The sequence below is a fragment of the Orcinus orca genome, chromosome 15 (genome assembly GCF_937001465.1).
Source record: "Orcinus orca chromosome 15, mOrcOrc1.1, whole genome shotgun sequence".
Taxonomy (NCBI): domain Eukaryota; kingdom Metazoa; phylum Chordata; class Mammalia; order Artiodactyla; family Delphinidae; genus Orcinus; species Orcinus orca.
In genome coordinates this window covers 72,159,804-72,174,052 of record NC_064573.1, presented here as the reverse complement: position 1 = coordinate 72,174,052, position 14,249 = coordinate 72,159,804, and the positions used below count along the sequence as shown (strand labels likewise).

At 50.9% G+C, this 14,249-nt stretch overlaps 1 protein-coding gene across 4 annotated transcripts in view; it reads right to left on the bottom strand.

The window, feature by feature from the left end:
- The window catches only part of UBE3B (ubiquitin protein ligase E3B), a 57,416-nt gene that overhangs the window by 4,940 nt on the left and 38,227 nt on the right, over window positions 1-14,249 (bottom strand). For all 4 annotated transcript variants that reach the window (XM_033408657.2, XM_033408655.2, XM_033408659.2 and 1 more), the window contains 7 exons: window positions 11,766-11,885; window positions 7,384-7,560; window positions 7,148-7,258; window positions 5,098-5,235; window positions 4,675-4,740; window positions 2,775-2,833; window positions 233-415 (listed from right to left, as the gene is read on the bottom strand). In XM_033408657.2, coding sequence (XP_033264548.2) covers window positions 233-415; window positions 2,775-2,833; window positions 4,675-4,740; window positions 5,098-5,235; window positions 7,148-7,258; window positions 7,384-7,560; window positions 11,766-11,885 — 854 coding nt within the window. The remainder of the gene's footprint in view (window positions 1-232; window positions 416-2,774; window positions 2,834-4,674; window positions 4,741-5,097; window positions 5,236-7,147; window positions 7,259-7,383; window positions 7,561-11,765; window positions 11,886-14,249) is intronic.

The following is a 14,249-nucleotide window of genomic DNA, read 5'->3' as shown; positions in this document are numbered from 1 at the left end:
TTCCTAGGACTTTGGAGAGCCCCACGGGCCTCAAGCTCTGCTTCTGCTTCTCAGTCTCCAGGCAGACAAGGGCTTGAGCTTTTCTTCCAAAGCAACTCACCCAGAGATCAGGGAAGAGGAGTCCATCTGGAGACAGGACCCTGAAAACTCTCCAAAAGGAACCCAAAAAAGGAGCAGCTTGCTTTCTTGGAGGCCTAAGAATTTCAACCTTGCCCCTGCACTCACTCCTTACTTTAAATCTTCCAGATCGATCTCAGCATTGTCCCCGGAGATGAGTCGCTGTAGCTCAGGGGTCGAGAACATCCGGGTCCACTCAGGTTTGATGATGGAACGGAATCCACTAATGAGGGCAGCTGTCTGGTTCTTGATTTGAGTGTGCATTCGAAAGTGGGCCATCAGATGGATGTAGCTAATTCTGTTGCCAACAAGGGAAAACAACGGAAATTAACAAGACAGGGTGGGCAGTTGCTGATAGGCTGAAAGATGAGTCCAGTCAGTTCTGAACCATTTTACAAAAACACAAATAGCACCAGAGCACTTCACCAGAACAACGGCGATGAGGATGACAGCCCTCCTGAACGGCCCACGGTGTGCCACTGTGAAAGCGTTAGTGTCAAGGGCGTCACCTCATGCACTCCTCGCGAAAGCCAGTGGGTCAGACGTTGGGGTAACCTCACTGTCAAGAATCAAAGTGAGGCATCTCCAGCTAAGGAGAGGGCCCTTCTTTGGACAAAGGGACTTTTATTTAACTTCATCCTTTTGGACATAAACCAATTAAGATACTGTTCAGTCCTCCAGAGAAAAACTGTTTCATGTTGAAACTTCAACCAAAACCTTGCTAGACTGGACAAGGAGTCTAGGCCATGAGAAGGTAAGGCTGCGGAAAGTTTTAACCACACGCAGCTGGCTGACGATTAGGCTTAATGAGGAAGTTGGAGCACTAACAACGGTTCCCAGCAGCCGGTCTTCCAGGACTGCTTTCACCAACACAAGTAGTTCATCTGCAGCTGCACAGCACAGTGCAATGCTTCTGCCCAGGTGAAATCCCTTTTCACAGGCTTACCAGCATTGCTGATTTCTTAGCAAACCATTTATTCAGATGAAAGAATGTGAGCCCAGCCCAGGTGCAACTCTCAAAATTCCAAATTAGTACAGTCCAAATAAATCTGTTTTACCCCAGGATGCTCAGATCTGAGTTACTGACCTGGAAAATATGCCTATTTAAAAAAAGCTTCCAGTGGCAAGCTTGCACACTGATATACTTCAATATGATTTTTTTCTATCACTGCTATTTCTTTCACGTACTCGTTGAAGCAGGTGACTAATACTGTTCCATTTTACCAAAAGGGGGAGGGAGCCTCGGAGACTTTCCCATCGAACACCCAGGAAGTGCAAGCTCAAGTATCTCTGCAGGAGCGGGTCCTGGTGATGTCTTTTAAGAGGCTGCAGGACTGAACGTCCTTGCCTTTACACTGGGGTTTTATGCTAAGAACACGTAAGAGTTAGTGAAATGACTTTCCACGTAGGTTTCCAGGCAGGACAGGAACCTCACTCCAACCCAGGCTGTATCAACCCACCTCCACTGGCTGCTGTACATACGGCTCCTACCATCGTCCCCGTGCCATGCCTGGCAAAACAGGGCCCATCCGAGGGTAACATATCTGATGATGGTGAGATCACTGCTCTCATTTATTAAGGGCCTCCTTTGAGCCAGACATCCTGGAAGGTACTTTACATGCATTCTCATGTGAAACCCTCTGAAGGGATGATTACAGGCACACGGTGGGCAGGCTCAGGGCCCACCCTACTCTCTGACACCCCCAGGCAGCTTCCACCCACCCTGTGGCCCCTGTACTTTCTGTCACTCTAAGGCCCCGTGGCCAAGAGTCAAAATGGGTGTATTTCAATCATGATGAGAATTGGGTCTGCTCTCCCGACTATTCTGACAGTCTAAATAAAAGCTCCCCGAGTGCGTGGACTGACTGATCCGACCCGAGAGGGACACGATGCTTGGGGACACTGGGCTGTGAGATGCATCTGATCCAAATGACTCACCGGGTAGGACTAAGCTCTCGCTTGTCACTGAAGAGAGTGATGCTCACATTAACAGTTCAGATGCTCAGCTGAGCCTAGTGGCAGGAGATTGACAGACTGACAAAAGGGCCAATATCTACTCCTTGAGCCGGGTCCTACCGTTTAATTAGGTGAGTACAGGGCTGGGTGGAGACATGCATGCAGGGGCTTTGCTTTGAGGGACCACTGATGACAGATTCCTAAAAGCCTGTTATCTGTGACAAGAGCTGCTGGGCCTCAGGGTCTCCCCACGTCCAAGGACCTGTCTGCTGCATCTGAATTCATCACTGTGTCTTCTCAAGAACAGTGTTTTATACAACTGCCACACACCCTCATTCTAAAATGATCTTCCCCTCCAAGGAGTCTTTCCACCTCCGTGCCCTCTGGGTTCAGGACTTCGTGCCCGACCGGCTCAGAACCCATCTGTCTGCATCTAGAACCGTCATTAAATTTCTAGGAACACCACAGCCTGGGTGCCTCTGACCTTAGAAGTGCTACTGCAAATATAAATTGTCAATTCTTATTTTGCAAATCGAATTTAATACGATTTCGGCCTATGAACTGTAACCAGTAAATTCCATTATGATGTTTATGGCCTCTTTCTACTTCAATTTATCTTAATAAATTCTCAAAGTAAGCCCAGAGAGCCAGAATGAAGTCTTTTCAAGTGGTGACCTTAAAAATCTAATTGCCATACTCACTTGTTTTCATTTGTAACAGGAATGGTCTTCCCTCCAGGAATCAGTTCATGGCAAACAAGCTGGGGGAGAGGAAGGGGAACAATTACTCAAGAGAATTCTAATGAGAAAATAAAGCTTCCTGAAGATGGAAGGGCCTGATGCCGACATCCATAATAACGACAGAGGAAGATGAGACATGTTTGGGAACAATCATTTTCACAAAAAGCCAGGGCTTAAATATCAACAAGCCGGCCCTGCATGGTCAATATGACAGGTTCCTTCCCATCTGATCCTCGTACAAACGTGTGTATTAAGGCCCCGGGGTGTTGTGGAGGGGAACGTGTTAGCAACGAAGAGCACAGGAGGACAGATAAATAAATGCTGGTACAACCATACCTTGGAATACAGTGGCACTATTAAAAAATATGATGAAAAAGTATATTTCTTGAAAAGGTGGGGGGGAAAGAGCAGATTATATAACAGCAGTCAAGGTATGCAAAAAATTATATATGTGCCCAGGGAGAAAAAACCTAAAAAGGCTCAGGCCACATGTTAACAGTAGCCCTCTCCAGGCACCAGCACTATAGGTGGTTTTCACTTTCACCTTTATGCTTTTATTGTAGCTGAATTTTTGGTTAGAAGTTTGCATTATTTTTATAGTCAGGACAGAAAATTAAGAATGTCGGGAAGAAGTCTCAAAATTAAAGATTAAAGTCTCTGATTAAAGATTCAAAAACGCTATAGAATCAACTGCTTTCCTCAACTTCAAGAAGTCTTGTGGGTCGCCTAAAAATCAAAGAATGCATCATTTCAAAGCTAATTTTAATAGAAATTCTACTAACATAATATACTGTAACTCTAGAGACCTGGAAAGGAGTAACGGTGCCCTCTAGTCCCACTGCTATCAACATCTCGGGGCTGACGCCGCAGGATGTTAAAGCTGGATGGCCCTTAGGAATGCCCAGCCAGGTGTTTCCCACAATAGGTTGCAGGGAACTCCTGATCTGTGCACCACCATCTGGAGAATCTCTCTGTGAGGTGGTGTGCCCTCCCTGAAAGAGGAGTTCTGTGACCAAATGAGCTGGGGAAGGTTGAGGTTAACACAACCACAGCAGGTTTCTTTCTCATGGGTTTCTTAGGGCCCTGACGTGCCAGCGTGCTCAGTGGTTCTTCAGGAGGAGGACAGGGCGTGCGGTCTAGAGGGCGTCTGGTGACACTGGTCCCAGCAAGGACTAATTCGGCAAATGGTATTTGTTGAGATAAGGAAAGTGTGGCTCAGGGAGACTGAGTGACCTCGCTGAGGCCCTGGGAAGTCGGTCCTGTACTACGAGCTCCAGAGCGGCCCTAACACCACATGCACACTGGGGCTCATGCAGGGGTCCGGGGATGCAAATGGAGGGACTGGGAGCCCTGCAAGGAAAATCAGGACAGAGAAAGTCCGGGGGAAGCCCCTCTGCTGCCACAACTTCAAGGGTCTTTTTTCCCGGCTCTGCTCTCCATGCCGAGGAGGAGCAAGGACAGGGTTCTGTTAGAGGCACACCCTGTCAGGTGGTTCCTTCCCCATGTCTCAGTCATGATCCTCTGGAACAGCTAATCCTCACCATGGTAACGAAAGGCAGTGTACAAAGTAGGAGTCACAGCTTCCATCAGAAATGACCCCAAAGTGCCCTGGAAGTAGAGCAGGGTCTCGGTGGGAGCTCTCTGGGTGGCGAGCAGGCCAAGGCCAGGTCAGCTGGGAAGGGGAGGGGAGCGCCCTCCCTCCTGGCAGGGTGGCAAAGGGGCTGGGGAGGCAGAGGAGAAGGGTGGACAGACAGACACAGCCCCAGTCTGTGGGTCTCCTGGGGAAAACACCCAGACTAGGGCAGGTCTTAGGAAGCCAAAGTGGGGAGGGGGAACAAGGTTCAGCCAGAGGCCCACCTACCTGACCCATGACATCCTCATCATATGACAGTGTCAGGCCCAAGTCAGCAATGTCCCCATCGTACCGCTAAAGCAACAGAGAAAGGGACAATGTAGGGGCCAAGGAGTGCTACATCCTTGAAGGTTTTAACACTCCCCGCCTATGACATCGGCTTGGGCAGCTACCACTGTGGCTGCCGTACAACTTGAAACAAAGGAAAAGGCCACTCGTCACCTGGAGGAAGGAGGCTGTGAGCATCAGTCCCGGGAGGAAGTGCTCAGGCAGGGACACGAGGCCCTGCAGTGGCTAAGGAGTGTGCCACTTCACCACAGCAGGAAATCCCACTCCACCCCACGACGACGGGGTAGAGCTGAACCCCACGGGGCGTCACTTGGCTGAGTTCACACCGGCACTCAGCTAAGCCATGCCGCCTTCCACACTGACCTTAATGGAAGTGAGGTTTTTATAGAACTCGGAATCCAGAGAAGGCAGTTCATCCACAGAGCTGTAGAAGACACTGTGGTGGTGCCCGAGCAGCTGGCTCAGGAAGAAGGATGCAAAGGGCACGTCCACCACAATTCCCTGCCAGAGAGGAGACAGGAGCTGCCACCTGCTGCCCAGCAGCCCGTCTCGGTGATCTCATCCAGGGCGGCTCGGGCTGCAGATGGGGCTCCGAGGGCGCCAATGACATCTCTAGACTTCCTAAATTTTCAATCTGGAGAGCGATACATCCCTACCACCTAAACACAGTCGAGCGCCTCCTGGGGACATTACCACATAGTGGTTAAGGGCCCAGGCTTTGCAGCGGCACAGCTCAGGGATCGCACCTCAGCTCCGCTGCTGCTAGACCACGGGGCATTGGCTTTATCATCTGTAAACGGGGACCAGAAGAGCCTCAGTTTTAAGGGTTAAACGAACAAGGTGGGGGAAGTTTCCAGGAGGAAGGGATAGCTGGGCAGGAGGCCTTTAGTACAAGGCGCACAGGTGCCCTCCAGGGCTGGAACACAGGTCTGTCTGGCCCCAGCACGGGGTGTGAAGGAGGGGGTGAGCGAGAAGGCCAGGGAGGCAAACAGGGCAGATCAGGAAGAGCTCATAAGCCTCCTGGAGTCTGGTTTCTATCCAGAGGGCAGCAGGGAGCCCTGGGAGGGCTCTCCGCACGGGTACTTCCTGTGGGGAGTGGCCTGGAGGCAGGGACACAGCCCGGAAGCCCTTGCACAACGCCAGGAACTTCAGACAGACTGTACTGGGTGGAGAGAAGTGTGCGGGCTGGAGAGACTGAGAAGGGAGAGCCAATCAAACCCCACAACGGGCCTGTCCTGAGGACGAGTGTGAAGTGAGTTAACACAGGCCACTCCTCATCAGGACCCAGGAGGTCCTTATTGCCAGAGAGGGAGGAGACGGATACTAGGCCCAGGAAGTGGGGGAGGACATTTACAAAGCGAGGAAGTGGTGTTTTTCAGCTGGCCCAGCCTCTCCTGGGTCTCATCACAGCTACACGCTCAAAGGAAAAACACGGCATATGCCCAGGCAGGGCCTCATGGTTTTTTTTTTGTTTTTTTCGTTTTGTTTTGTTTGTAAAAAAGAGGAATCAACTGAGAAATTGTCTCCATTTTGCAGATGTGGAAACAGAAGCACAGAGAATGAGCCCAGGCCACCCAACCAGTCCAGGGCAGGAGGAGGCCTGGAGGGTGCTTGGACTCACATGGGGCACCTGACATCATCACAGCAAGGGCTGAGGCCGTGGACCGGGGCTGTTTACACAGAGAGAATGATGGACTAGAGAGTATGTTCACCCCACATGACCTCCTCTCTCAGCCTGGCCCGCTATAGCTTCTTTGCCTCTGGAAGGCATCCTGGCCTCCCTGGGCTTTGTGATGGGTGTGACACGAGCACTGCTCAGGTGGCGGCCGCTGGGGGTGAGGCAGGCTGGGGAGGGACTGGTCTCCTGTGGCTCTGGAGTCCACTGTGAGGCCACAGGGACAGGCTGCTGATCAGCTGAAGCTGGAGCGTTACTTCCTTCCTGGGGAGCAGGATCCTCAGGGCAGGGGGTAAAGCGCCACCTGGAAGCAGTCCTGCCAGTTGGTGTGCTCTCAGGGGAGAGGGACCAGGAGCTGGGAGGGCTCGCCCAGAGCCTGCAGAAGGCCACACCACCCCGGCCCCATGACACCGGGAGCAGAAGCTCAGACACCCTTCCTCCTAATAACAGTGAGGATGGCAGCTCCGACTTCCCCCGTGACCAGCTGCCAGCCACCGTGGGAGATGTTTACCTGTATTACCTCATTTACCACCTGCAGCAACCCAATAACGTAGCTCTACTATCCCCGCTTCACTGACAAGAACACGGTTGGTGCTGGTTCCCGTCCCTCTCTCCTCACCTTTATCCTTGTGACAGGCAGTTGCCACTATGTACCTGATCACTTACATGTATACGAAGCCCACAGTACTTAGAACATTTTATTTTCCATTCCTGTTCACTGGTTCTTAACGTGCCTACCTCATACACAGCTTTCCCCAGCATCTTGCCCACAAACTCAAACAGCTGCAGGTAATTCTCATGAATGTAGGACGTGGGCGAAGGGTAGAGTCTCTCGTCCCCACTGGTCGTCTGCAAGGCAAAAGGACGGGTAGGGACAGGGAAGTTAAATGCCTTGCAACAAGCAAGGCCTTCACTTCTCATCTGTCACCTCGAATCTGGCTGCCGTCAACCACGCTCTCGTGCCCTTTAAATACCTTGAACAGGTTGAGCGCTGGGTCAAACACCCTCTTGATGATCTCTTCTAAGAACTCCTTGAAAACACCGTCTTGATCAATCCCTGCCTCGTCCACCCCGAGGTCATTGACAAACTTCACGCGGATGACGCCCTTCATGGCGTGCTGGGAGAGCTGCCGAAGTTGCTCGTAGCCGTCCTGCCAAGGGCAGAATTATCGCCCATTAGGAAGCCAAGGCCCTCTGCATAATTCAGGGCTCCCTCCTCAAAGCTCCCTCTCCTCTGTGGGAAGCATTCCCAGTGTAATTACTAAATGTATCAGGACGCACGGGTGCATGACGAGAGCCAGCAGTTTTCACCTGCTTCTAGACGACAGCCTGTTAAAAGAAAAACTCATTCTGGGGATGTGACTTTACCACTCTTTGGCAAGGGGAGGCTGCCCTCAGGAGGATGCAGAGCAAGGAGATGGAGAGATCAGACAAGATGAGTCACGACAAGCTCTCGGTCATCAGACAGGACGGAAGACGCTGAGACAAGATGAAAGCTGTAAGATGAAAAATCAGAGGAGCCCCCCACCACTCAACTCCTGGTACCTTTCCCCAGATCATGAAAGGCTGTGAGTCATGCTGGAAAATTCAGGTTATATCCTGAGGGCGCTGGGGAGCCACAGAAGAGTTTAGGCAGAGAGTCACATGGCTGGCTTTCTGTCTTAGGAAGATTTTTCTGTTGGAAGCAAAGCAGAGGGATGGCAGGGAGCAGGGAGATGGGTGCCAGGAGTGCCGCTGGGCCTGGAGGAGGGCAGAAGCGGTGGGAAGAGAGGCCTCAGCACCTCCGGCTTGCGGTCAGCTCCCTTGAGACACGCAGCCACTGGGTATGTCTCGCTGTCCAGAAAGCTAGGACATGACTCTGGAGCTCTCCTGCTAAATCATCGTGCACGGTCCATCTCTTGATTCTGATCTGTCGAGGCCTTCCTGGCTCCAGAGCCTGTCCTCAAATGTATTCCTGGCAGGTGGGTGCTGACGGGCAAGCTGCTTAGGCTTTCATTTCAGAGCAGTGATTATAAAAAACCGTGCTTAGAACACGATAGGGCCCAGGGGGGAGTACTTTGGCCCAGCCTGAGAGGCCCCATAACCAGGGTCAAACCGATGTCTTTAGATACTGTCACAGAACAGGTTACAAATCAGCTGCCATGTCCTATTGTGGCCACCCCACGTTCCTCCCCTCAGGCACAAGTGCAGTGCTCTCAGATGCTCTGCTGACATCAGACAGGCCATCTCCACAGCACCCACTCACCTGCCAGTCTGGCTCCTTGTCACAAAGCAAATGAGGCCAGTATGGCAAGACCCGTTTTGGGGAACGCTTGCTGCCTTCCTGCCGATCGTGTTTTCCTTGTGCTCACCTACTGATGCAAAGGCCTGTGCCATGGTGGCTACCCATCTTATTTAGGAGTTAGGTTCCAAAGTTAGTGAGCAGGGAAAAAAACTACCTCTGAAGTCCCCTAAGTCACCTGAAGGAATAAGAACACGGTTTTGAATGCACAATCCTGAAAAGTACTTTTTTATGCACATGAAATATGAAAATCATTAAGTTAGACAAAAAGGAGAGAAAAACAGGGAGTCACCAGGCAGCTGCTGCAGCATTTCAATCATTCTGCCTAAATGTAAGGTAATTATCTTGGCACTGAGTGGGGACGGGGAGAGAATTCTAACATGCCCCTGCCTGCAGGACTTCCTCCATTCTGCTTTAAAATGATGGCTCCCTAACCTTAGCATGTGTTAGGAGGTGTGTCAGAGTCATGCAGATTAAACGAGATGGTCCATGTGAAAGCTCTTAGCAAGTGGTCAAACTCATGGCAGGTGCTCCAGGAATGTTTGCTGGACTCAAATCTCAGTTTTGCTGGGTCAGCCCCACTTTAGCCTCCCTTTGAAACACTGTAGAGAGGAATTTGCTGCCCACCTCCTCTGACATACTTCCTATTGCACCCCACTGCCCTCTCTGGAGAATTCTATATCTGTGCCCCAGGGGAAGGTGAAAGGGGGACTGGGCGTTCCTCTTCTTTTCTGCATCTCAAAGAGCGGATGCACAGAACACTGAAGGGGAACGGGAGAACTGGCTTCCAGGCCCAGCTCTGTCACTGACACCTGAGTGACCTTGAATTCCTCTGGCCTCAGTCCTGCCTTTGACGGGGTGAGGGGAAAGGGATGAGCAAGGGTGTGTCCACAGCTCCTTCTAGTTCTGCAGTGCTGGTGTTCTGGCCCCCGTTCACCCCTGTGAGGAGAGGCCTTCCTGCAGGACTTTGGACCATCACCTGGAAGCCTAATACACAAGCCTCACCTTCAGTACAAACCATAAACAAGGGGACAGAATAAATGCCCAGGATATCATGGGTCAAACATCGGCTTTTTGATGCCCCCTTGTGTCCTAATCAAGCAAAGGCGACTGGGCTCTCAAGTTCTGATACCCAAACCACTGAATCGTGAGAACTGGGGTAACTGAATCAATGACCCTCTCTCCTTCCTAATTCAGTACGAACACCAGTGATCAATTTCATGACAGGATCTATCCCAATGGAACGTAAAGAGGAAAATGGACTTTGCCTAAAATCTAAGACAGAAATCCCTCCTTTGACGTCCCTGAGGGATGTGTTTAAACAAGCTGGCCCAGGGTAAGCGGGTGTCTGGTAAATCTCCCAGTGACACTTGAGGAGGGTGTCGGGGATTCTGTCACTCTCAGGAGACACCACAGTTTCCACCACCCAGACTCCCCGTTGTGCTGGCCACATGGGAGTGGGTATGACGGACGGTGGGATGGAGGAGTTTAAGAGACAGGAAAGGTGCATCTGGGTCCAACAAAGAAAGTGCTGGAGAAGTGAGTTCCTACAACACAGCTGGGCCTTTTTTCCTTTGAGTCAAAGCAGAGGTTGCAAACTGGTGGCCAGCAGGTTGAATTTGATAGGCAGACAGGTGTTATCTGACCTTCCAGGTACTTTACAAAACCTGACTAGTTCACAACACAAAGGATCTGTGGATTTCACACAAAACCCTAAATTTTGGTCCTTTCTTAACAAGCCGGAGCATTATAGAGCCCAAATCTCCACAAGGCAATACTCAGGTGGCCTCTTTTAGAGGCATGTGCTCTCCACCAGCCCCAACACTGAGGCTGGTTGTCAGTTGTCATTTATCAACTCACTTGTGAGGTCAGTCCAAGGGCTGTGCTTCAAGAAAAACGGGAGCAAGCAGTGGAAGTGGAGAATATTTCTATTCATTTAGCATGCAAACAAAACGCCCCGTGCCAAGACACTCTCAGCGAGCGCTACTCATCTCCATGACTGGCAGGGCCCCTGGGGGCACTTATAGTTCTTATCCTTAGTTCTGAGAATGTCAAAATCATCTGTTCACCACCTGCTGCCTTTCCCCGGCAGCTTTCAGTGTCAATCACCAGTGGTCAGAGAACTTAAACAAGTTCTCCAGGAGCGACAAATACAGCACAAATGCCCCGAGGCAGAAATGAAAACGTGTGGGGAGGAAGGGCTGCTGCCAATGCCGTTTGCTGGTGGCTGGCGATGCGGCCCCGGGCTGTCCGGGATCCCCTGACTGTTCTACGCTGCAGAACATTCCGATGAGGAACTGTGGCTGGAGTGTGATGAAAGGCAAGAGAGCAAGCATGGGCATATCAACGAAGCCAAGCCGCTCCTGGGAATGGGGACACGGGACTCAATCACCATACGCGCACATACGCTGCACAATGCCGGAGGAGCGTGTGGCAGGCACGATGCAGACACTGCAGGTGCGTGCATTTATTATGACAATGTTCAGGGTCTTGTTCCAGCAAAATCAACATATCATGACAACTTCCTGACATACAGAGGACAGTGTCCTGAGGACAGGCACCTATTTCAAAGTCACACAAAGTCGCTGCATGGGAGGAACCCTGGATGCTGGGTTTGGCATAGGTGGGCCACTTCACGTGCAGCTCCTAAGTTTATGTCCAAAAAGAACGTGTAGCTCTGTGATCGATGTATTTCCCAGGATGGCTCAGTAACTTAACACCCGCACTCCAGCCTCCACACTCACAGCTGGGCGGCTGGGCAAAGCGCCTGCCAGGACAGACAGAGTCTGCACAGGTATAAGCGTGTCTGTCCTCATTTCAGAGGCACAGAGTGTTGGCCACTCTCACCTCGTGGGGTAAAGGGAGGGAAATGCTGTGCTGGGGTCTCCAGAACTGAGGGCATGTTTAATCAAGCAGTGCTCAGAGCAGCTGGCAGGACAAACAGGCCCTTCCTGCACCCACAGCCCTGGCTTCAGTGTCATTAGATCAAGGAGTGATAAGAACAGTTCAGAGGCAACAGGTCACCCACTAGAAACCCTACGGTTTACAGAGCGCACTTTGCAACAGGCTTCTTACCTCCAACATCCGGGACCGGCGGATGGTAATGTGAGTGACATGAGGGGAGGCAGAGCTGGTTTCCACAAGCCCCAGTCTCTCCTTCTCCTTGGTCACCATGTTTCGGAACAGGAGAACTCTCTGAAATGAGCAAAGGTGAGACCGATAAAGGGGTCAACAACTGAGGATCCCCTAAAACACACTGTACAAAATTAATGAAATGTAAGCACGTGAGAGGCTCCCAGAATGGGATGCTTTGATGTGTGCTACAGGTTAGAAGTGTTTTGTGAGGACAGTAAACTTCCCCCCAAATGCTCTTGGGAATTAGAAATATAGCTGAATACATGCCAAGGGGAAAGGTTCCAGAAAGAGTGGTCTGGCTGCAGCCAGAGCCCAGCTAAGAACAGTCTGGGAGAAAAATCATTCTCCTTGTTCAGTCAATAATCCACCGTAAAAACCTTGCGGCAGCACGCATTACAGAGGGTGCTTTATATAGCCGTGCTTGCTTTAGAGGAAATCAATAGCATGAATTTAAAACACAGAAACATTTCAAAGATATATATATTTTGCTGTCAGAAACGTGTAAATGACCCTACAGTATAAAGGTCCCTGACCTTTCTACCTGCCTCCTCTGTCTCCTCAAGCACATCGCAGTCCCACCAGTAATATTTCTCAAGTATCATTTAAATAGAACCCTCTTGCATTCTCAAGATTCTGACAGGCTCCTTTAGGAGAGCATTGACCTTTGGCCCCATCCTGTAATAGCACTCAAATCATGTCAGCGGAATGAACAAATAACTCCAACCTCAGCTGTTTTTCTGAAAAACGGAAATCTCCCCAAAGTCAAGAGCATTGTTAAATACAAAAAATAACAGCCACTAGTAATAACAGTAGTAATAAGTAGTAACAGCCACTAGTAATAACAGTAGTAATAAGAGCTAACTATACACGAGGGGAGGCTACTGCATTTTCATTTGATCATTCTATTAGCTCCCTGAAGTAAATAAGGTGACAGAAAAAGCCACTGCCGACAACCTCCTGAGATGGGGGATGTGCTCAGTGGAGGCACTAGTCAGTGAAGGGGTGCCATGTGGCTGGTTTACAAGTCTAGAAACTAGGACTGAAGTGCCCTGAAAAACAGCACAAGCTCTCGGGGCTCCTTGGCAACGCGGAAGGGAGAGCGCGGGCTGAGGACAGCGAGGGTGGCTGGAGATGCACATGCCGGGGACTCTCGCCTCTGCCTTCTGTGCTGGGGAGCTGGAGACAAGCACAGGTATTTAACTCACGGGGGGCCATGTGGCATGACTGCTTCCCGTGACCCCCAAGTCTTTAGCACGATCACCTGTACAAGGGGTGCTGTCTTGTGGAACTTGAGGCAGAAGATAAGCCTCCTGTCAAGGTTAATACTATATGGAGCAGAGACAGCGGACACAGAGGCAGAACTACAGAGGTGACCACAAGATTGCCGGCCTCCCATGAATTGCAGAAAGACTGGATGGGGCTCTGGATTTCTGTGGGGCAGGGAAGAAGGTTTGGGGTAACTTTCACCAGCTCTCAAGGGGCTAGGAGACCTCAGTGAGCACAGTGGACATCTAGGTAAGGATCATCATCCCACTTTGCAGATGAGGAAACTGTCATGCAAGGTCACACAGCTGGTGCACGGGGGACCAGGGCCCATGCACAGACCACCACACTACCCACCCCTACCCACCACACGTGGCCCTAGGCCTTCTAGGCCAAAGCAAGAGAGAGAGAGAGAGAGAGAGAGAGAGAGAGAGAGAGAGAGAGAGAGAGAGAGGGAGGGAGGGAGGGAGGGAGGGAGGCCTTCAGTACCAGTCAGGAGATGAACTGCACGTAAACATGTAAAAGCAACATAAGAGAGTGCAGAGGATGAAGTGCTGCGTGTGTGAACCAGGCAGAGCTGAAACTTTTAAAAATATTAAGGAAAGCAATAAAGGCACTATAAGCCACCCACTCAGGTGGGATCAAGAATGAGGGAGAGGTTCGGTGTCTAGGGCAGATGGCATAACAGTAACAGATGAGAGAGACAACGCAGGCCTGGAGAGAGGCTTTCACCCCCTGTATGCCCCAGTAAGAACGTCACCGGAAGAGAACAGCACACACGCTGTGAAGAGAGAGGGGAAGCCCGAGACACAGAAAACACGCCAAGCCTCAGACTATCCCAGGCCTGCTGGTGCCATCACAGGAGCAGGACAGGGGCCAGAAGATGAAGAAGGGCCCTATTTTCCCAAGGGAGGCAATAGATTTATGAGCCAAGGACGAATGGCTCATAATCTTCATGACGTAGATCTTAATCGCCCCCCCCCCCCGCCCTTGGTGAGGATTACCATACAGCCTGGACTCTTAAGTCAGGTCAGCTAAACCCAGAGCTTCCCAGACTTTCCTGTTCTCAGCACCCCTAACGGCTCAGTAATATTTCTTACTGCAATCTTAGGTCAAAAGAAATACCTAACAGTTCCATTTAGTAGACAGTTAAGTCCTAAC